This window comes from Gadus morhua, chromosome 12, assembly GCF_902167405.1.
Source record: "Gadus morhua chromosome 12, gadMor3.0, whole genome shotgun sequence".
Classification (NCBI taxonomy): domain Eukaryota; kingdom Metazoa; phylum Chordata; class Actinopteri; order Gadiformes; family Gadidae; genus Gadus; species Gadus morhua.
In genome coordinates, this window is record NC_044059.1 from 3965396 (window position 1) to 3987974 (window position 22579).

The following is a 22579-nucleotide window of genomic DNA, read 5'->3' on the forward strand; positions in this document are numbered from 1 at the left end:
GTTTGATGGTGCTTGGTTCTCTGGAAAACTTGAAATGGAATTGACTTTGCTACTTACACATACTCTGGTAAAGCAAGGGGTTTAATAAATATACTTGTGTTAGTTTGAGTTTAAAGGGAGTAAAGACCCTATTCACAGAAGCATCGTCATAGAACAAAGTTGTAAAGACTTAGCAAGTCCATTGGTATTGGTCTACCGGTCCGTTGGTTATTATGCACAAGCTTAGCGGGGCATGGCATATATCTTGAACGGATGGGGTGAGCGTGTGGCTCCGATGATTCCTTCCGTGCTCAGCTCCACACCTTCCGGTGTTGAGAAGCTGAACTTCTGCATCAAATTCACGAAAAACAAGAAGAGTTCCATTCTGGCCAGGCTCTCCCCGAGACAAGCACGTTTACCTGGGGACAAACAAAACGTGGGAGAAGGACAGGGTGATATTTTAATTAATGTGTTCCTTAAATCTAGCATTCATGCTGCATCGCCCTTCCAAGGTTTCATCATGTCAAAATGAATATAGATTTTTGATGGAACTGAACCAGCACTTCGTATTTATGGACAATTCTTTTTTTTATACAAATTCAAAATAAGTTGTATTGGCATGGGATACCAATGTTTACATTGTCAACGCAGATGAATTGTGAAAAAGGCAAAAGAAAAATATGAATTAACTCAAATATAAACATATTTTTAGTGCCCTGTTGTGTTTGTCTTTGTGCAAAAGGTTGGTTTGTTAAGAGTTTTATGTTTAGGGGACTGTAGTGGAGTAAATGGTTATTGTTGTATTGTATTGGGCCATATGTTTCTTGACACAGACCATTGTCTTTTGACGGTTTGACTGATAATGTGAACACACACTGGAAGAAGGGCTGGATAACTCTGCATAACTTCTAAAGGCTTGTTCCTTGATAATAAAAGAGCCAAGTAGCAAGGGTTAGGGTTAATAAAATATTAAGGATGGCCTTCAAAGCCCTTTGAGACTGTAACTGTGATGAGGGCTATACAAATAAAATGATCTCGAGCCGATAATATGTAAGTAGTGCTAGGGAGGAGGTTGAGAAAACTCTCTGGACGCTCTGCTAGTTAGGTGAGGTTTCCTAATCTCAAATATGACAATACTCTTATATAAAGATTGTCTTTTCTGAGATTCTGAGCCTCCCTCTGCCTATTATACCTCTACCTAGAGGGATATCATCTGCAGCTCTTGGCTGGGATTTGAGCTTGAATCACCTGCAGAGAAAGGCAGGAATGCGTCCCTCCGCACAAGCTTTCCGTCCGCATCCAGAAAGTGTGCAGGGTTGAAAATTTCTGGTGTCTCCCATTCAGTCTTATCAAACAGCACAGACGTCAGGATGGGCATCAAAGTTGTCCCCTGCATGTGCACACACACATACACGTACACATACACATACACATACACACAAATACACACAGATAATCGATTCAGATCTATACATGCATTGGACAACTTGCAAGTCAACTTGATTTTCACCTCCTTGCACCTTTGGTATGAAGTATCCCGCAAGAGTTGTGTCCTTGGAAGCCCTTCTGAGCCCGTTGAGTGGGACAATGTTCCCCATCCTCTGGATCTCGTGGATGACGGCGTCTGTGTACGGCATGCTGGGTCTGTCTGCCATGCTGGGCTTTCGGGCCGGTCCGACCATTGTGTCTATCTCCAACTGGACTTTTTCTGCAGAGGGAAAGATCCAATACGACTTGTGAATTGAGATCAGGGCATATAGGGCCTAAGCCAGGGTTTGCAAATTAGTGAGGTTAATGTTTATGCATGATATGATGGAAGACAAACAGAATATTGGTTGCAACACACACACACACACACACACACACACACACACACACACACACACACACACACACACACACACACACACACACACAGGATTCTCCCCTGGATGACTATTTTGTTAATATTGTTGCTTAAAAGCACAATTTTAACACTTAGATGGGGTTGTTACCTTTACAATTATAGTAATATACTGTATGATGGAAACTACTATTATTCATAGCTTTTGAAAAAAAATCCATGTTTCAAATTTCTATAGTTTAATCTTGTTTAATTGCACACATGAGGAAAGGCACTTTTTATGAGAGAGTGGAAGGTACCCCTCAGCTGGGAGATTAACATTCTAGTACTACACCAATCCTGCCCCACATCTTGGGTATCTGGCACAAATTGTGTGAGGTCCTCACCCTGAATATGTGGGTTGTTTATCAGGTAAATGAGGGCCCACTGCAGAGTCTTGGATGTAGTCTCACTTCCAGCCAGGAAGAGGTCCAGACAACACAGAACAAGATTGTCTTCATCAAAACCCAGCTCAGGGGCTTCTCTGTGCTGCCATAGAGATAGATGATGTTGAGAAACTTTCCTTGGAGTCCTTTGAAATTACTATTTTTGTAACCATTTGACTATTTAACCCCTTTGAGGTTAATCACTTATTTTGCAAGAGAAACCCTAAATCCCACAATCACATGACCTATACAGACAAATTGAATAAACATTATTAAAAAAGGTTACAAATGCACAGCCATGACCACATAATGGTTTATTGAATAATTTAGTAATAATATTTCATAGGATATAAATGTTTCCTGGAATTATTTAAATTGTACTAGGCCAGGGTGCTAGACCATGGCCTAAATCAAAACAGTCCGGTCAAGATCTGGCCTCACCTTCTTCATCTCGATGAGGAAAGCGTCCATGTAGTCCCGGGGGTTGCTGGGGTCCATGTCCAGCTTGTGTCTCTCCAGCTCTCCACGGATAAGAGTTTCCAGGGATCGGAAGTTGCTGAAGATCTCATTGTGGCGGCCAGGTAGGTGCTTCATCAGGGTAGGGAAGGCATCGTACAACTACAATGGGAGAGAGGCAGAGGGCTGGTCATGTCCTACAGTTGATCTGACATATGTCAATAGACTATAGATAACATATAAAGGGTGTATAACATGAAATTGTTTCAATCGGTTCCTGTTTTGCATTCATGTCTTTGATAATCTCTAGGATAAGAATACACCAGCAATTGGTTAGATGTGGGTCTATTTTCTTAGTCAACCATTTGGTTAAAAATAAAAAATATAAAGTGGTGGCTTATGTCCTACGTGAGCCCAGATAGAACCTTCCAGATGGGCCAGTTCAATCAAGTTCTTCAGCATGGTCTGGAAGTTCTTGTCGTCGTACTCGAAACGTCTTCCAAACACCATCTGGCATATGATGTTGGCCACGGCATTGTTGAACAATTGCGCCGGGTTAAATGGCTCACCTGAAAATCAAATAAAACTATGGTTGTTTGTGATCTTTAGGAAAAGGTTCTCTGGGAACGGTCAGAAATTTTATATAAAACAAAATGAGAATAGAAGACTGCACACTGTCATATTCATCTATACGCTCATGACTAGACCATCACGATCTCGCCATGATCTCGCCAGTTCACGCCAGTTTCTTTCTGAGAATCTGTGTGGTTTGCCTCGATTCAGACCCTGTATTTTGCAGTCTTGCCGTCTCTCTGTCATCATTATCCACTTTCGCCATTATCCCGCCTATCCGGTTCCACAAATAATCTCATCCCCCTCATCAGTTCCCAGCAAGGGGAGAACTGCCACAACATTTAAAAACGTTTTGCTAGTATCTCTCTCTTTGTAACCATGTGTTACGTGGTAGTGCTGGGTCTTGTGCTGTTTTTGTTTGTTTTGCACTAATGTCTTGCTATTGCCTCCTGCACTCAATCATATCAATCACCTCCTGGAGGCGGAGCATTGTGGCTGCAGGTTGCCGTTTGGCTCGCCCTAATTGTTGGCGCCGCCCCCATACATATAAGGCCAAGTGGAAGATGGAGGCTCTCTCGCTCTCTCATCTGAGCACAGACGCTGGCACACTTTTGTCAATTTTGTTAAAGATATCATATTTCTTGTTGCTCTTGGTGGTTACTTTCTGCACGATCAGCTAAGAGCAAGAGTAGCTATATAGCTTTCCACTCTTTTATTATCTTTCATTGCTAGTTCAGCCGATGATGTTATCAAGTCAAAAATCTAATGCTTTAAAGAGAATCTATTTATTCAAACATTGGAATAATTGTCCACTGAATAAAGTACCTTTCAAGTACCATTTGAGAATCCACTAATTCGATTTGTGAGTAGGCAATCAACATACCTACTGTATAAATGCAATAATGATTGTAGTACCTATGAATGTAATTTTTTCTGATGTTAATGATTTACTGCTTTTAGATGATCATTGTTAAGTGAATTATGATTTGTATCTTGTGTATTGTTATGTTTTGTGTCTTTCTGTTTGGACCCCAGGAAGACTTGTCCCACTTTTGTGACGGCTAGTTGGAATCCTAAACAATAAACCATATTCTAGCACATGGTCACTGCAAATGCAGATTCTGACTATGGTGATCAAGAAGTTGCCGAAGGCCTCTTTTACTCTCAAACTGGCTAAATGGGACTTTGTTGAAGCGCCGGTCACCTTCTTGGGTGAGCAGGTGGGTCATGGACGGGTTAGTCCTATAGAAAAATGCAGTGCCATCACAGGTTTCCCTGCAACCACTACCAACGCAACTTCTCAACACTGGTTGCCCCATTGGATTTCTAGCCAATTTTTTAAAGTTCGGTTCAGTCTAATTCAGATTGATGTCGAAGTGGAAGAACCAGAGATTCATAATATCGTCTGGAAGCGCACACAGCTTTTTTCAATGATAATATATATTATATGATATAGATGTCCATGCATGATATTATTCAGATAGAGAGCTCCAGGACTCCCACCGGAGCACCCGGAATGTTCTAGAATATTTACAGAACACCGCTAAAGGCTGTGTGCGCCTCGCCATTGCGATACATCCACTGTAAACAGAGCATGGGGGCGTGGCCGTAAGCTGCTCAGGGCCACACCCTACCCTCCTCCTTGACCCGCCTCTCCCCTCATTTCCATTAAAGCTACAGACACCGAAACGGCGCGTTTGGGGAAAGCTCAATGTGCGACTGGCTCGTAGTGGCTGTTATTCTGCACCACGGCTGAATTTCGGGAACGTCTTCAAATACTTTTTAGGGGCCCACTAATATCTATATTAAAGCATACATAAATTAGCATGCCATGGGACCTTTTAAGTAAGTGGTAGACCCAAGCGCCCTGAGATCTGGTGCTGTGCCGTTGCAGAAAAGTGCAGATGGCGTTTGATAGGCACCATCTAAATATTACACCATTGAGAAAGACGTATTGGCTTTGGAATATTTTGTTTACATTTATGTTTACGTTTTTGTCATCAATTTTGTATTGGCTATTGGGATTTAGGTCATTTATCAGTGTGTTGGCTCTTGTCTTCCTTCCTCCTGTTTAATGCTGTGAAATGAAGTGAATGAATAAATCGACATGGATTGTGAACAATACAAAACATATTTTTTTTTCTGATTTACGCATAACCCTAGCCTCGTGAGACTATCTTGACACAAAGGTTTGCGTTTCACTGAGCATCACTCCGGCCGTTGTTGGGGAGCAATTGCTTTCCAAATATGGCCGCAGCCTTACATCATTCAAAAAGTTCCAGCCAATCAGATTGAAGGTCTTTGCTCTTGCCGAATCTGGTTGGAGGTAACGAAAACATATTGCAATCTTGAAAAAAGCCTTTCGATCAGATTTCTGTTAATCTTTTAACATTCTGATGTATATTTCCACAAACTTTTCACACTTTTCTATGGCACCCCCACATTATTTTTATTCTCCCTGATTGGGAGAATAAAAGTGCTGATTGGTCCTCATATTTTAAAGTCTTTGGAAAACGCATTAAACAGGATTGAATCCAGCCGGACCGATGGCGATCTTGGTCTCATGAGGCCATCATTCCCTCTTTTTTATCCTCTTTGTGTTGGGGGTCCCCTCTGTCTGCTCCACTGGACCCACCTCTCATGCCCTCCATCTCCAGCTGCAGGTGATGGCTCTCTTCACAGATGCTGTCCTCCAGGCAGCTCCTCCCCAGTCCCAGGCTGCGTAGCGTGGCGATGGCAAACCGCCGCTGCCTCTTCCACAGTGGCCCATTGCTGAAGAAGAACCCCCCTGAGGGGAAGGAGACACCGGGGAGGAAGAGAATGCATCGATGTTAGGGAGGATATTGTTGCTTATGAGGGCGTATGTGTGTATTTACACATAGTATCATGATATATAGGATGATCTATGTTTGTCAATTTGGTGTGTGTGTGTGTGTGTGTGTGTGTGTGTGTGTGTGTGTGTGTGTGTGTGTGTGTGTGTGTGTGTGTGTTCGTGCAATAGAATGGTTGGGGGAGTGCAATCATGTATGTGTGTAAGGGGGGCATGCATGAGTATTTGTGTGTGTGTGTGTGTGTGTGTGTGAGAGTGAGTATGGCTTATGTTCTTACCTATGTTCTCTGAGTACAACCTGGTAGCCATAGGGCTGTAGGGTCGATCCACAAAGATGTCTGCCTGCGTCACGATGGCTTCCTTCACCATCTTGTACCCGGACACAAACACTGTCTTGTCTCTCCCCAGACGCATGCTGAACACATTCCCATGAACAACGGCCATCTGAGGAGGTAGGATTAGAGCATAAGGTGTCTGTTGTTGACCAGCATGTGACAGCAATAACACGCATGACTCACAGCTCATTGTTTCTGGAAAAACAAATTCAGCTGGCAAAAACAAAGTAGCTTGAATAAAACTTTAGCTTATAAAGATTGCTTTTACATAAAAAAATCGAACTTATATAACTATATGTTCTTTAGCGTGTGGTTCAATTTGTAACTCTTTTGAATATCTATTACTATCATGTTATACCAAATCACAGATTTCGTACTGAACAATATTCAGCATGAGTGCTGTTTTTCACGTGTTTACCTCCAGGTTGAATGGAACAGTACACTGACGTAGGGTAAAAATAAGCCTACCTTGGTTAGGTAAATGTGAGGTTGCCTGGGGTCAATGTTGAAAACGTTGCCCACCAACGGGAGAGCTAGAGGTCCTGGAGGATAGTTGGGGGGGTTTCTGTTCTTCAGTAGATCCATCATCAGTAGAGTAATGAAGGTGAGGAGCAGTACCCCACTGAGGTTGAGACCCACAAACACATCCTGGAGCCACATGGTGAGGGGAAACAGGCAGGAGACGGCCACTGAGAGGTTGGTATGTGTCTCTCTTTGTGTCTCTGTCACTCTCTCACAGACACATACCAACAAAAGAGGGAGTGATGGGGGGAGGAAACACATCCTAAAATATACGGATTCACAGAATATGACCATTTTCAATCACAATCGTATCGTATTAGTTTGGCTGTCAGACATAGTGGGCAGATATAAAATGAATAATGTGGAGAGGAATGATTTTGTATATAATGTAGCTCTCAAACAAAGACTTTGAGCATGTCAGTCATTACCACTTCCCTATATTTTCCCAAGACATAAGCATAGGCGATATATCACGATATCGTTCTTTAAGAAAAGGTACTCGAATCAGGATCGCTTTTAACTGACTTTATTTGGTAAAGTTTCGGTATGGTAACTATGAAGCAAAAGGAGGGGAATTTTATGTACGCGCGTGCACACACACACGCACATGAACAAGTAAAGACGTTTAACGGCTCCACCATCGGTACACGCGCAGGTAAGAACACACGCATGCGCACGCACCAATGCGACAGTCGCCCAGGTAAGACGTTATGTTTTTAAACACGTCTACAAATTTTGCCAGGTAACACGTTCTGTCTATAGACTGTATAAATAGCGATAAAATAAGGGAAGAGGCAATTTCTCACCTCGACAAGCAACAGCGGGTCGTTCATTTTGTCATATAAAAAGCGTTAAAATATAAAAAGCGTTAAATTCAAACATCGCACCGACCAGCATATCAACACAGAAGTCACGTGATTCTTAAAGAGACAGTGGCCCTATAACACAGAACGAAAACATGTCAATAACACAGTATGGTGAATTATGTACACCACAAGACTACACTTTGTTTCTCAAATGTAATATTACTCCTCCTTGAGCCTCCCCAAATATCTTGCGATATTGATATCCCCCCAACCCCCCTATGGACTGTTTTAGTTGTTTTATTTTTATTATGTTTTGTGTGTATGCTATGTGTGACTGTAGGCTACTGCTGCCTGTCTTGGCCAAGACACTGGAAGAGGTGTTTAATCACATGATGATTATTATTTTTCAATTAACCAATATTGCCTTGCATTTTAAAATTTCAATGCAGTTTTCAGCCCCGAATAACAGTAAAAGCTATTTAATAATTGATTTGCATGCATTGTATACTACACTTTCCATTGAACATTTACCCCTGTTACCATAAATCGAGAAATTTTATAATATAATCAAATGCTCACACACTAGCTGCTTTCAGACACACGTGTACATTCGGATATTCTCCTTACGGCCTGTAGGCCTATGTGTGAACAAAATATCCTGACAACCTACCCTGAAAATCTCCGGAATAATACTACCCCTGATGTAGTATTTTCTCTGTAGGAAATATAGATTACCTTATATGTGAATGAGGAGTAGAAAGTCTGTATTTCTCACACCACTTCAGTGGGCGTTTTGATGACAAATGATAATCAGCCTGTTAGCTTTTGTTCGCTGAATGGTTAGAAAATATTAAAATGTCGGCACTGCTTTAAAGAGTCATTTGTGTTGATCGAATGTTTTACGTTGTAAAATTATAGGCAAAATGTTATTATATTATGCCTCAGAAATTTGTTACATTATCGACTGGGGTTTCCACATTATTATTATCAAAATTGTATTATCACTTTATTGTAATCTTACTGCCATGCACATGCATGGATTTGCCTGCACTGTGCTTTATGGGCACAAACTCGGACACACATCTATTTTAACCTTTGTTCTACTTTCAAGCGGTCGGGCTAGAGCAGGTGCATAAGCAATGGCGTTGTTCTGTGAAATATTAGCCCTGGAGTGGATGGACACCAAATGTGTATTTATATTCGTCTTGGTTTTCCTGCTCCTTGCTGATTATTTAAAGTACAGAGTCCCGGCTGATTTTCCTCCGGGACCCTGGGCTATCCCTTTCATTGGGGACGTCCACCGAATCAACCCCAGCCACATACATCTGCAGTTTGACAAGGTATGTGTGTTGCACGAATCGGAGCTAAATCGGTTAAACGTAGAGTGGGGTTTAGTAGTGTGTCCGTAGCAGTGCTTAAACATCAACCGAGCTGTTAAAACTTTGGTAGTCATTTAGTCAGTAACGTTAGTAGTCATTTGTATTCCTAAACGGAGAGGGTCATTGAGCCTGATCTCGGTCCACCACCACGCGATTCCAGTGCGGTCAAGTGAGCCGCTATTCGTTCATCCGCGGTTAAAGGTTGGGTATGGAATTGGTTTTTTTGGCAATTTTTGCAAAATTACTTGAAGTCCTTATCATAACCCACTTACAGCCAAGTACTGACATGAAAATTAAACAAGTCAATCATCTGTGGAACGGGCAGGGCTTGAAAAACTCCAGCCAATGCTTTCCAGAGCCACCGAGTTGCATTGGACAGTAAGTACGTCAATCAAACGGTCGTACTGCACTCCCCCTCCCCCGCGCCCCGCACGCGCGACCCCTTCGTGCAGTACTCGTGGCCCAGAGCTCGTGACCCAGAGCAAGCTCCTGTTTGTTGTTTTCCTGCGGTAGCTACCGGAACTAGTTAATCCACATTTGGACCTAGCAGTAGAAGACAATTTCCATGGCAGACAAGACGCCACCATCCCCACCACCACCACCACCACCAGCAAAGAGAAGGAAAACTCTTTTTCAGAGAGTAATTGATAATAAAAACGCTGAAAGAGAAAAACTGAAATCAAGAATAATCCTAGGCGCTGCTTATAGTAATGATGATAGTAGCCTAATGATTTATGTGACCGTTTAATGTTTAGAATATCTGGTGCAATTTACAGCTGAATGTAGTACCATGTTGTTTAACGAAAACCTACGCTAGCCTGGCTCGCTCTCGCGCATCTGTGTTCGCGCTCGTGCATGATTGCGCGTCCAGGTAGGCTACTTGGAATGGGTGGAGTCAGAGTCAGCGTTGAAGGACCATTTGAGTTGTGTATATTCAAAATCTGCTGGCGTTTCGCAAATCCCTTACCCAACCTTTAAGCCAGCCGTCACACAAATTTTCGTGCGCCTCTACTCTAAACAGCCTTTGGGTGGTATCTCGCAACGTTTTCAAAATAAAACCCTTCACCTACGTGTGTAGATATATAGAACACTAGATGTCTTACGGCGGCGTCTAGAACGTCCGCACTTGCTGCCATCTTGCCAGTCAGCTGCTCACCCATAACATTGTGTTGGTAGTGGTACATGTACTTTTTAAATAACCATAACTTGCTACATTTTCAACCGGTTTACAAACGGTTTGGTTTCTTACAAACGTTATTAACGTGGTTATAATATTGTACCTATTTTAGAACATTATTCAATTTTTTTTAGAATCTAACATAATTATTCATCAGTATCAAATATGCAGTGCCGTAACTACATCTCTGACGTTTAGAATAAAACAAACCGTTTGAAAATGTAGCAAGGTGGTTATGGTTATTTAAAAAGTACATGTACCACTACCAACACAGTGTTATGGGTGAGCAGCTGACTGTGGCAAGTTGGCCGCCAGTGCGGACCTTCGACTCCATTGGCCAGCAGAATATGCATGTGTACGTTTTTCAAATGACATTTTCTCTAAATCTATACAGTACAATCACATGGTTCCTTGTGTCCAAGTAGTCAGTAGGACAGTTAGTATGGTCATATCAGTCAGTGCCTGAACTTACATGAAATTCGGTCTATAGCTCACTTCAAAGTGCTGACATAATGCAATTTTGCAAAGGCGAGAATATGCATGTGTACGTTTTTCAAATGAAATTTTCTCTAAATCTATACAGTAAAATCACATGGTTCCTAGTGTACAAGTAGTCAGTACGACAGTTAGTATGGTCATATAAGTCAGTGCCTGAACTTATGTGAAATTCGGTCTCTATAGCCCACCTCAAAGTGCTGACATAATGCAGTTTTGCAAAGGCGAGAATATGCACGTGTACGTTTTTCAAATGAAATTTTCTCAAAATCTATACAGTAAAATCACATGGTTCCTAGTGTACAAGTAGTCAGTACGACAGTTAGTATGGTCATATAAGTCAGTGCCTGAACTTATGTGAAATTCGGTCTCTATAGCCCACCTCAAAGTGCTGACATAATGCAGTTTTGCAAAGGCGAGAATATGCACGTGTACGTTTTTCAACTGAAATTTTCTCAAAATCTATACAGTAAAATCACATGGTTCCTTGTGTACAATTAGTCAGTACGACAGTTAGTATGGTCATATCAGTCAGTGCCTGAACTTATGTGAAATTTGGTCTATAGCCCACCTCTAAGTGCTGACATAATGCAATTTGCAAAGGCGAGTATGTATGTGTACGTTTTTCAAATTACATTTTCTCTAAATCTATACAGTAAAATCACGTGGTTCCTTGTGTACAAGTAGTCAGCACACCGGTTAATATGGTCATATCAGTCAGTGCCTGAACTTACATGAAATTCGGTCTATAGCTCACTTCAAAGTGCTGACATAATGCAATTTTGCAAAGGCGAGAATATGCATGTGTACGTTTTTCAAATTACATTTTCTCTAAATCTATACAGTAAAATCACATGGTTCCTTGTGTACAAGTAGTCAGTACGACAGTTAGTATGGTCATATAAGTCAGTGCCTGAACTTATGTGAAATTCGGTCTATAGCCCACCTCTAAGTGCTGACATAATGCAATTTGCAAAGGCGAGAATATGCTGATATGACCATATTAACTGGTGTGCTGACTACGTGTACACAAGGAGCCACGTGATTTTACTGTATAGATTTTGAGAAAATGTCATGTGAAAAACGTACACATGCATATTCTCGCCTTTGCAAAATTGCATTATGTCAGCACTTTGAGGTGAGCTATAGACCGAATTTCACCTAAGTTCAGGCACTGACTGATTTGACCATACCAGCTTTTGTACTGACTACTTGTACACAAGGAACCAATTGATTTTACAGTATAGATTTTGAGAAAATGTCATTTGAAAAACGTACACGTGCATATTCTGCTGGCCAATGGAGTCGAAGGTCCGCACTGGCGGCCAACTTGCCACAGTCAGCTGCTCACCCATAACACTGTGTTGACTTGGTAGTGGTACATGTACTTTTTAAATAACCATAACCACCTTGCTACATTTTCAAACGGTTTGTTTTGCTATAAACGGCAGAGATGTAGTAACGGCACTGCATACTTGATACTGATGAATAATTATGTTCGATTCTAAAAAAATTGAATAATGTTCTAAAATAGGTACAATATTATAACCACGTTAATAACGTTTGTAAGAAACCAAACCGTTGGTTAACCGGTTGAAAATGTATCAAGTTATGGTTATTTAAAAAGTACATGTACCACTGCCAACACAATGTTATGGGTGAGCAGCTGACTGGCAAGATTGCCCCAAGTGCGGATGTTCTAGACGCCGCCGTAAGACAGCTAGTGTTCTATATATCTACACACGTAGGTGAAGGGTTTTATTTTGAAAACGTTGCGAGATACCACACAAAGGCTGTTTAGAGTAAAGGCGCACAAAGATTTTGTGTGACGGCTGGCTTAACCGCGGATGAACGAATGGCGGCTCGCTTGACCGCAGTTGAATACTGGTCCCTTTACTTCCTCTGGACGCCAGTTAACACTTAACAGCATAGGATCACAGTCCCCGCAGAAAGTCATTCACATAATACAATAGAAAAGAACAACAACTACAACAACAAGGATAACAAATTTGGAATGTTGAAGAAGAATTTGACAAAGTAATATCCTAACCATGGAATGCAAACGGATACCCCTCTATCAAGAAGCCAATGTTATTGAATGTCCAGCCCTCTCTTTCTCTCGCCAACAATTCCCCGTCCTGGTCCGTGTTCTCCGTGGGGAGGGCCTGGGAGGGTTATGTTTTGATCAACGTAGGCTTCGAAATACGTTTGAAGTAGTACAATTAAGCAATGGCATACGTAAACACACATAATCATGTCGAACAGGGATCCTATCCCTGGACTTTAATGACATCTCCATTTTCTATTTTAGTTTGCTGAGAAATATGGACCCGTTTTTAGTCTTCGAATGATGGGTGGAAGGGTCGTGGTTGTCAACGGATACAAGCTTGTGAGGGAAGCCTTGGTCGAGAAAGGCGAAGACTATGTGGATCGCCCAAGTATACCATTGTTTGAAGAGGTCATTGGAAATAAAGGTATTGTGCTTGCATGTCTTAAAAACATCCCAAAATTACACTTAATCAGTAGACACCTTTTTTTATCCAGAGGGAGAGACTGGCAACAATCAATGCATGAAATCAAAAAACGTAAACAATATAAGTGCTCATCATTGTATCCTGGGGGTGGAGCAGTCGCTTAAGATTTGCTGCTCAACCTCCAGCAATGCTTCGGGTCACAGTAACAATGTATTAAAACCATGAGCTAAAGGAACCAATTACCTGTAGTATGAAAAGGAACTACTAACCTTAACACAGAACCAGTAGCATCCAGCTGCAGCCCCGGAGCTGGACACAGTGGTGTGGCAATGGCACTGTGGTGTGGCAACGGCATTGTGGTATGGCAGCGGCATTGTGGTGTGGCAACGGCATTGTGGCTTGGCAGCTTTGGTTTTTTCTTTGTGTGTCTATGTACTAATCACTGTATAGATAGATAATGATAAGCAATACATTGATAGATAGATGTTACCGAAAAACCCGACCTGCCACACCACACTGCCGTTGCCACACCACAGTGTCCGGCTCCGGGGCTGCAGTTGGATGCTATTGCACAGAACATGATGTAAAACTCTTAGTTTTGGGAGTGGTTACATGGATGTCCTCTCTAGAGGTTCAACCACCATAGTAGAGGATTTATAAAGAGATGATTACATTAATTAATCAACCCCTTTTCCAAAGTTGTCATATCGGCAAACGCATACACCGATATGATATATCTGTGATACGCCAATATTGGCCGATAAAATCAGACGATACGAACCAATTACCTGTAGATTAGAGCTCGACCAAAATATCGGTCGGGCTCTAATCAATGGTCAGATGTTTTAATTAAAGTTCTGTGTCAAAGAACACAAGTCAGTAGATAAGATGTCTTCAGAAGAGATGATTGTTTTCTAAGCTTTTTGGAGATTGAGAAGGGCTTTACTATTCTATTCTCTTCTATCTGTATGGGTCTTCAAGTAAAAATACCAAATTTCTATGAAGTGTTTCCCCCAGCACTGTATGGTTAAGGCTGCCTCCTTAACAACAAAAGGGCCCCGCCTTGACTACCAATGAATTTAGATTTTTTCAGATATTTTTAAATTATTATGCATTAATAAAGTACACAACTTGTAGGGAAAGAAAACATGCTTCCATCAGGTACTAAAAATAAAGATAAATAATGCATTGGTAATACTGTGCACAAAACAATAGTCGTGCCATCAAGCTTTTTGAATGGAATTGAAACGGCGGCAACTGGTGGTTGTAATATTGCGAACTGAAACCCCCTCAGCCCCCCCCCCCCCCCCCCCCCCCCCCCCCCGCGCTCTTCGACCACCTTCACTAAGACATTTCCTGGGGGAAACACTGCTATGCTTTACTCTAAGTCCCACTTTTTTTTATTTATTATATGTGCCTTATTGTGCTGTTTTTTTATAGTTCTCTGTTAAATGAACAAAATCTATAATGAATAAAAAGAAAAGCTAACCGAGTTGCAAATATATACAGAAATGGCTTCATAACCATCAACTATCAAAGCTTTGTTTGTGGAATCTCCCTGCTGTTTATAATAATAACAGTACAGTAACTAATCCTAACCCTAACCCTAACCCAAACCCTAACCCTAGAGCTTAAACTATCAAATCACTAATAATAATAATAAATCACTTAACCAGGTCCCTGATGTTTTGTATTTCCAACAGGTCTGGTGTTGTCAAATGGTTACCAATGGAGGAAGCAGAGGAGGTTTGCCCTGCACACACTCAGAAACTTTGGATTGGGTAAAATGAGTCTGGAACCGTCCATCCAGCAGGAGTGCCAGTACCTGACTGAGGTCTTTGCTCAGCAGAAAGGTAGGCCTACTGGAGTGCTTTCATACCTTCTATAGAGGATTCAATATTAGCTAAATACGTTTTTAGGTGTGTAGGTGGTTATAGGTCATAGAAGTGTCGATTGAGTAAATGTGCAATTTTTGGTTTAAAAAGCAACCTAGGACGCAACCCCCATAGCACTTCTAATAAGATTCTCACCGTCTTAGGAGCCCCTTTCGATCCTAAAATGGCACTGAACAAGGCATCATCCAATATCATCTGCTGTTTGGTGTTTGGGAAACACTTTGAGTACACTGACAAGAAGCATCAGTCTATGATTGAGAACCTCAGTGAGGTGTTTTACCTTGAAGGACAAACATCGGCACAGGTAAGTCCTTTACCAATACAAGTCCAGTATTATTATTTGAAGTTATTGAATTGATATACATTTTGAAGGTATTTTAGCCTATATTAACCTTAACCATGGCCTACAGAATTAATCTTTCCAGCAGTATCAGTCAATGAGGTGCATATGTGATGCTGGAGATCTTTGTATGCTGTATTTATTGTATCTTGTGATCATCTTTCAGTTGTCATGATCTGTCATCGGAATTACCAGCATGTTGTCAATTAAGATGGGTACACAGATCATGTAATAGCCACTGGATGATTGACAACAATAGAGTACATATGTTATACCAGAATGACCGTACATGAAATGGATGTATTGGACGCAGGTTTGAGTTGGAAGTTTTCCTGTCTAAGTAGACCTTTATGTTCTCTGTAGGTGTTCAACATGGTTCCATGGCTGATGAGACATATCCCCGGACCTCACCAGAAGATATTTTCTCTGACGCGTTCAATTATGTCCTTTACTGAAGAGCAGATCAAAGAGCATAGAGTGGATCATGACCCCTCATCACCCAGAGACTATATCGACTGCTTTCTCACAGAAATGGACAAGGTACGTCTGTACCTGTGGTGGTTAATGTTTCACACAGCTGCCCTGCAGACCGTTTGATTTCCCACTATAATTTCAATATTACATAAACTATTATTGATATAATTTTGGTGTTTCTCTGCTGTGTGTTCCTGTGTTCTTGGTAGAATGAAGATTCCATATCCGGATTTGATATAGAAAACCTGTGTGTTTGTACACTGGACCTATTTGCTGCTGGGACTGAAACCACCACCACCACTTTGCACTGGGGACTGCTATTCATGTCCTACTACCCTGACATACAAAGTAAGGGAGAATCTTTGCATTGCATTCATTGTGTGACCATTAAGTGACCAGATTGTGTTGAATTTTAAATCTTTAACTATGCATTTTGGAAGTTTGCTTACATCCACACAATATTACAGCTCCAAATGAATCCATGTAATGATGTATTGATTGGGGTAGGGGGAATCTCTTTGGGGTCATCAGATGGGTAGCTGCCTAAAAAATCCCGGAGGTCTCAATAGTTACTCGAGCCATCCCATCTGTTTTCCACTTTACCAATAGCAGTGGGAAGAGGTTTTCAACAAGTGGGTCTGTTAAAAGGACAGGGGGGCACTTTTCATTCATTTATCAATTGAATACAATGTGAATGCTGCAGAATAGGTCAGAACACACAGGTTGCCTTATCTGAGGTTAAACGAAACCAAACAACCTACACGCAAGAACAATTATCACTAAAATAGGTATTATAAACTTGTATTACAAAATATAAATAATAATAATTAAATGAAAAAAAGTTCCTCCATCTTCTCCAGGGGATGCAGCAGCCCCCACATTTATCCCTATACTGGTCATGTTGATTTATGGTGATCTTGAGCTCAATAAGGGCACCTTCTATTAGGCAGTGCCTGTTGTTTTGTCCCAGCCCAGGTTCCATGATGCTCAAACATCCCTCCCTTTCAGTAGTCTGATGGAAGGCGTGGCTACAAAGCCTCTGCAGCCAACCTCCACAGAGGGTTATCAAGCAAATTTGCACTGCCTTGGCCACTAGATCCGAATATTTCAGCCTTTTGCTTTTTGTAGGCTCCTCAGACTGGAGCCTCTCATGGCAGAGGTAGCTTGGTAGATTGGATGTGATGATCGCGGTTGTTATGATCCAGGGCTGTGTCCAGTCGGCTTTCTTTCTTACAGCTGGCCTTGTCTTGTATTCTGCTGGCACAAGGCAGTAGTGTAACTTAATCTATACATTTTGGAGGAGAGCATAGGCGGGAGCTCTCTTTCCTTTTGCTAAAACGTGTGATGCAAACGGAGGACCTGCTTGTGCCTCCAGGTCCTTGCCTCCAGTAAGGATGTGTCTTAGGCGCTTTCCCGCCGATAGTTGAGCAAACTCGATTCCATCTGGGGTGAAGTTGATACTTTGTTTGCTTTTACCTTTGGTTTGCTAAGCGTTTACACTTAACTTTACTCAAAGCCAACCACTTAAAGGTTGTGTATGGGATTTGCGAAACGCCAGCAGATTTTGAAGATACACAACTCAAATGGTCCTACCCCCTCTCCTTCAACGCTGACTCTGACTCCACCCATTCCAAGTACCTGGACGCGCAATCATGCACGAGCGCGAACACAGATGCGCGAGAGCGAGCCAGGCTAGCGTAGGTTTTCGTTAAACAACATGGTACTACATTCAGCTGTAAGTTGCACCAGATATTCTAAACATTAAACGGTCACATAAATCATTACTATCATCATTACTATAAGCAGCGCCTAGGATTATTCTTGATTTAGGTTTTTCTCTTTCAGCGTTTTTATTATCAATTACTCTCTGAAAAAGAGTTTTCCTTCTCTTTGCTGGTGGTGGTGGTGGTGGTGGGGAATGTGGCGTCTTGGCTGCCATGGAAATTGTCTTCTACTGCTAGGTCCAAATGTGGATTAACTAGTTCCAGTAGCTACCGCAGGAAAACAACAAACAGGAGCTTGCTCTGGGTCACGAGTACTGCACGAAGGGGTCGCGCGCGGGGGAGAGGGAGTGCAGTACGACCGTTTCATTGACGTACTGTCCAATGCAACTCGGTGGCTCTGGAAATCATTGGCTGGAGTTTTTCGAGCCCTGCCCGTTCCACAGATAATTGACTTGTTTAATTTTCATGTCAGTACTTCTAACTCAGTGGCTGTAAGTGGGTTATGATAAGGATTTCAAGTAATTTTGCAAAAATTGCCAAAAAAAACCAATTCCATTCCCAACCTTTAAGCGTGATGCTCGTCTATTTGACAGAAAATCTGAGGGATCCCTCAACGTTCTCTTATTTCAGAAAATAATAATTGGCCAACTTTGTCTTTGTCTTTCATACATTTAAAAGGATCCTTGTCCCGATTAAATAACACTTTAACTGGCAGTGATATGTACTATTCTTTTATCATGCAGAGAAGGTCCAGGCTGAACTAGATACGGTAATTGGCACATCCAGGCAGCCCAGCTGGGCTGACAGAGAGAGCACTCCCTATATCAATGCCGTCATACAAGAGACTCAAAGGATGGGAAACATCTTACCTCTCAATGTTGTCCGTATGACTAACAGGGACACCCAACTTGGAAAGTACACCATCCAAAAGGTAGAAACCCATTCGAAGTCATTATTGGTCCGAACACACATTTATTTTGAAAAAATCTCCTTATTGCCCTTATTACCCTAATTCCTCCAATAGGGTACCATGGTGATGGCCACCCTGAACTCTGTTCTTCATGATGAGTCTATGTGGGAAACGCCCGACTCCTTCAACCCTCAACACTTCCTGGACAAGAACGGCCAGGCTAGAAAGAGAGAGGCCTTCCTGCCCTTTTCAGCTGGTATGTATCTACTCCTATTGTAGCATTGATGGGTCGGCAAACGGCCACCTGCAACTTTAAATTTGTACAGTTTATTACTGTTGGCCAAGTTTGTTTGGGTAAATTCTTTGTGTGTGCGTGTGTGTGTGTGTGTGTGTGTGTGTGTGTGTGTGTGTGTGTGTGTGTGTGTGTGTGTGTGTGTGTGTGTGTGTGTGTGTGTGTGTGTGTGTGTGTGTGTGTGTGTGTGTGTGTGTGTGTGTGAGTGTGTGTGTCCTCATAGGGAAGCGGGTGTGTCTTGGGGAACAGCTGGCCAGGATGGAGCTGTATCTTTTCCTCACCTCCCTCCTTCAGAGGTTTTCTTTCTCTGCCCCCCCTGGAGAAAAGCTCAGTCTGGACTACATATTAGGCACCACGCACTGTCCCAAGCCCTTTCGCCTTTGTGCCACAACACGTTGATGACAATATCCAAAGCTGCCCCATAATTATACCACTTGCATAACATCATAGCCAATATGTTATAATCAATTGCATTTGGCCATTCTGAGATTATAACACGATGAGAGCCTGAGAGACTTTTACTAATTGTGTTATAAAAGTCTAATGATTAAATGATGAATATATTTGCGTGCCAATTTCTATCATTTTAACTCGCATTGATGATATGATTACATTTATTTCCTTTGTTATTTACATTTTTGCAGTGTAACATTATGAAAAAGCCAAATAAAGTAACATAATTGACTACGAAGATAATTACATTTCACCTGAGGTGTGATTCTAGAAATGTGTTATCATGTTGACCCCTTTTAGTAGAATTACCTTCCTTTTATCGATTTTTTTTTTTCTCTCAGAAAGCTCATCCCTTGAATAAACAAACACATCATTTTAAATTGGTGATTGTTTGTTTCGAATGATGTAAAACAATAAAGTAGATACACAAATCATTCACACTTGTTGTGGTCACTTGTGTTACATGTTGCAATTCCGGCTGTTGGAATATTTAACTGGAATGGCTTTTCTTTAACTTTTGATAATTATATGCATAAATCCGCTTTTTTTTTTTAAACTGCTATAATTTCTGTGTTACACAGCATTTTACAAGTGTCTGATGTTCTAGGCCTAGGCATCCAATAAAGGTAAAGCATTAGTTCTGGCTTTACTATGATTATGTTGGCCGTCAGAACTAGTGGGCAGATAGACAATGAATAATAATGTGGAGAGGATTTTTTTCAAATATATATTTAGCTCTGAAACAGACTTTGAGCCTGTCTATTCAGCAAATTACTTCTGAATCAGGCATACATTACATAATAATAAAAAAGAAATACATAAAGGTAAGATCCTTTGTTGGCCAACACTGTCCAAGCCTTATAGTTCACACTTTCCTCTTTTCCCAAGACTTAGCGTTTAATAGGCTCACTATCTGTATTTTGTGGTGTACAAGTGGATAGGGTACATGCCATGCACGTTATCTACGTTATCACTTCTGTTTGGATCTCATTAAAAGACCCGAACGCTCGACTTTTGACACACAACCACTCACACCCACGCACACAGCTATAATTCAGGAGGCTCTGACATAGCCTTTCACCCGCTCTTCTCCAGACAATTTAGCAGGGCAAGCTCAAATCGCCGGCAGATTGGGCGGAGGCCAGTCTAACTACAAGACGTGCCCAAACTCGGAAACACCTATTTTAACCTTTGTTCTTCTTTCAAGCGGTCGGGCTACAACATTCTCAACCAACACGTCGCTTAAGTGCATAAGCAATGGCGTTGTTCGCTGAAATATTAGCCTTGGAGTGGATGGACACTAGATGTGTATTTATATTCTTCTTGGTGTTCCTGCTCCTTGCTGATTATTTAAAGCACAGAGTCCCGGCTGATTTTCCTCCGGGACCCTGGGCTATCCCTTTCATCGGGGACGTCCACCGAATCAAGTCCAGCCAAATTCATCTGCAGTTCGACAAGGTATGTGTGTTGCACGAATCTGAGGTAAATCTGTTAAACGTAGAGTGCGGTTTTGTGTCCGCAGCAGTGCTTAAACATCAATCGGCAAGTGAAATCGATGTTAAAAGTTTGGTTGTCATGTTATCAGTAACGGTAGTCATGGTATAAGGGTGATTCATTTAGCATGACCAATTTAGCATCTGATCTCGGTCCAACACCGCGAGAATTCCGGTATTACATCGAATTCTGCGACCCACCGAAAAGTGTGACCCCAGAGGGCGCTGTTGCACATTTTCTGCAACATGCACGTTTGCATTATAACAAAAACATAAATAAAACATAAGATCTCCCCTCAACCATGGGTCTTTCTTTTCTTGATGCTAACATTAATTCTAAACAGCTTTTTACACAGTAGCCTATAATAGGAAATGCTCAAAGGTAAATTAGCATAATTTAACACTGACTGTAGCTTTTGAGGACCGTACTATACGCCCTATCATTGTATGGGTCTGTAAAATGCGAATCAAATCAAAACAAATGTATTTATTAAGAACCTAACCTTAGAGGGATATCTTATGGTTTATTTATGTTTTTGTCATGCCTGTCTACGCTTCAAACTCATGCATATTGCAAAAAATATGCAACAGTGCACCCTGCTGTCACACTTTTTGGTGGGTCACAGAATTCGGTTTATCATCGGTCCCTTACTGCCTCTGCACGCCAGATAACAGAATAGGATCACAGTCCCCGCAGATGCATTATCTTTATAAAAGAACAACAACTTTAACAACAAGGATAACAAATATGGAATGTTGAATAAGAATTTGACAAAGTAATATCCTTACCCTGTAATCCAAAAGGATAGGCTACCCCGCCGTTTGATCAACGTAGGCTTCGAAATAAGTTTGAAGTCGTAGGCCTACAACAAACTACAAACAAGAATACAGAATTGAAGATCCATATAATCATGTTAGCAGGGAACCTTTTTTATTTAATAAATCAAATCAAATCTCCAATTTCTGTTTTAGTTTGCTGAGAAATATGGACCCATTTTTAGTCTTCGAATGATGGGTGGAAGGGTCGTGGTTGTCAACGGATACAAGCTTGTGAGGGAAGCCTTGGTCGAGAAAGGCGAAGACTATGTGGATCGCCCAACTGAACCATTGTTTGAAGAGTTGATTGGAAATAAAGGTATTGTGCTTGCATGTCTTTAAAACATCCCCAAATTACACTTATTCAGTAGACACAGTAAACAGGGAGAGACTGGCAACAATCAATGCATAAAATAAAAAAGTAAGCAATATAAGTGTTGTATGTAATAAGGTGTATATTGGTATCAGAAACACAGTGCATGGTGGTGGTGCCTTGTAACAAAGAGATATAAATTGGAGCCTGATCGATACTGGATTTTAGGTGCCAATATCGATACATCAGCCTTTATTCTATGCATGGTCCTGGTGTTGAACCCCTTAAGATTTGCTACTCACCTTCAAGCAATACTTCAGGCCACAGTAACATCGTATTAAAACCGTGGGCTAAAGGAACCAATTACCTGTAGTATGGGGAGGAGCTACTGACCTTCACACAGAACAGGTTGTGAAACTATTAGTGTTGGGAGTTGTTACACGGATATGCTCTCTAGAGGTTCAACCACCACAGTAGAGGATTCATAAAGAAGTGATTAAATTAATTATCTACACCAGGGATCGGCAACCCTAGGCACGGGGCAGCATAATCATTGGCAAGCTTAAAGTGGAAAT

General features: G+C 41.5%; 3 protein-coding genes across 7 annotated transcripts in view; 2 read left to right on the forward strand and 1 right to left on the reverse strand.

Moving 5' to 3' along the window:
- LOC115555953 (cytochrome P450 2J2) overlaps nt 1–13683 on the reverse strand; it is a 13786-nt gene extending 103 nt beyond the window's left edge. Inside the window, exons 1-11 of one of the 4 annotated variants that reach the window (XM_030373016.1) lie at nt 13564–13613; nt 12871–12985; nt 6910–7089; nt 6385–6550; nt 5912–6064; nt 3112–3272; nt 2689–2865; nt 2209–2350; nt 1500–1687; nt 1228–1369; nt 223–398 (exon numbers count right to left, since the gene is read on the reverse strand). In XM_030373016.1, coding sequence (XP_030228876.1) covers nt 223–398; nt 1228–1369; nt 1500–1687; nt 2209–2350; nt 2689–2865; nt 3112–3272; nt 5912–6064; nt 6385–6550; nt 6910–7089; nt 12871–12873 — 1488 coding nt within the window. In that variant the 5' untranslated portion in view covers nt 12874–12985; nt 13564–13613. Of the gene's footprint in view, nt 399–1227; nt 1370–1499; nt 1688–2208; nt 2351–2688; nt 2866–3111; nt 3273–5911; nt 6065–6384; nt 6551–6909; nt 7961–12870; nt 13133–13563 lie in introns of those variants that run through there. The other 3 variants (XM_030373014.1, XM_030373015.1, XM_030373013.1) reach the window with 3 other exon arrangements.
- LOC115555955 (cytochrome P450 2J2) lies at nt 8835–19816 on the forward strand. The gene is made up of 9 exons (XM_030373019.1): nt 8835–9109; nt 13132–13294; nt 14998–15147; nt 15333–15493; nt 15893–16069; nt 16213–16351; nt 18471–18658; nt 18752–18893; nt 19153–19816. Exons 1-9 carry the CDS (start codon nt 8909–8911, stop codon nt 19326–19328), a joined length of 1497 nt encoding a protein of 498 aa, XP_030228879.1. The 5' UTR covers nt 8835–8908; the 3' UTR covers nt 19329–19816.
- A 589-nt stretch (nt 19817–20405) lies between these two features.
- The window catches only part of LOC115555954 (cytochrome P450 2J2), a 36271-nt gene continuing 34097 nt past the window's right edge, over nt 20406–22579 (forward strand). The window contains exons 1-2 of one of the 2 annotated variants that reach the window (XM_030373017.1): nt 20406–20840; nt 21848–22010. In XM_030373017.1, coding sequence (XP_030228877.1) covers nt 20640–20840; nt 21848–22010 — 364 coding nt within the window. In that variant the 5' untranslated portion in view covers nt 20406–20639. The remainder of the gene's footprint in view (nt 20841–21847; nt 22011–22579) is intronic. The other variant, XM_030373018.1, reaches the window with a different exon arrangement.

Coding starts and splice junctions, on each gene's coding strand:
- LOC115555955 (XM_030373019.1), top strand. CDS start 8,909: ATGGCGTTGTTCTGTGAAATATTAGCCCTGGAGTGGATGGACACCAAA. Junction 13,295..14,997: donor AGAGGTCATTGGAAATAAAG/GTATTGTGCTTG, acceptor TATTTCCAACAG/GTCTGGTGTTGTCAAATGGT. Junction 15,148..15,332: donor GGTCTTTGCTCAGCAGAAAG/GTAGGCCTACTG, acceptor TCACCGTCTTAG/GAGCCCCTTTCGATCCTAAA.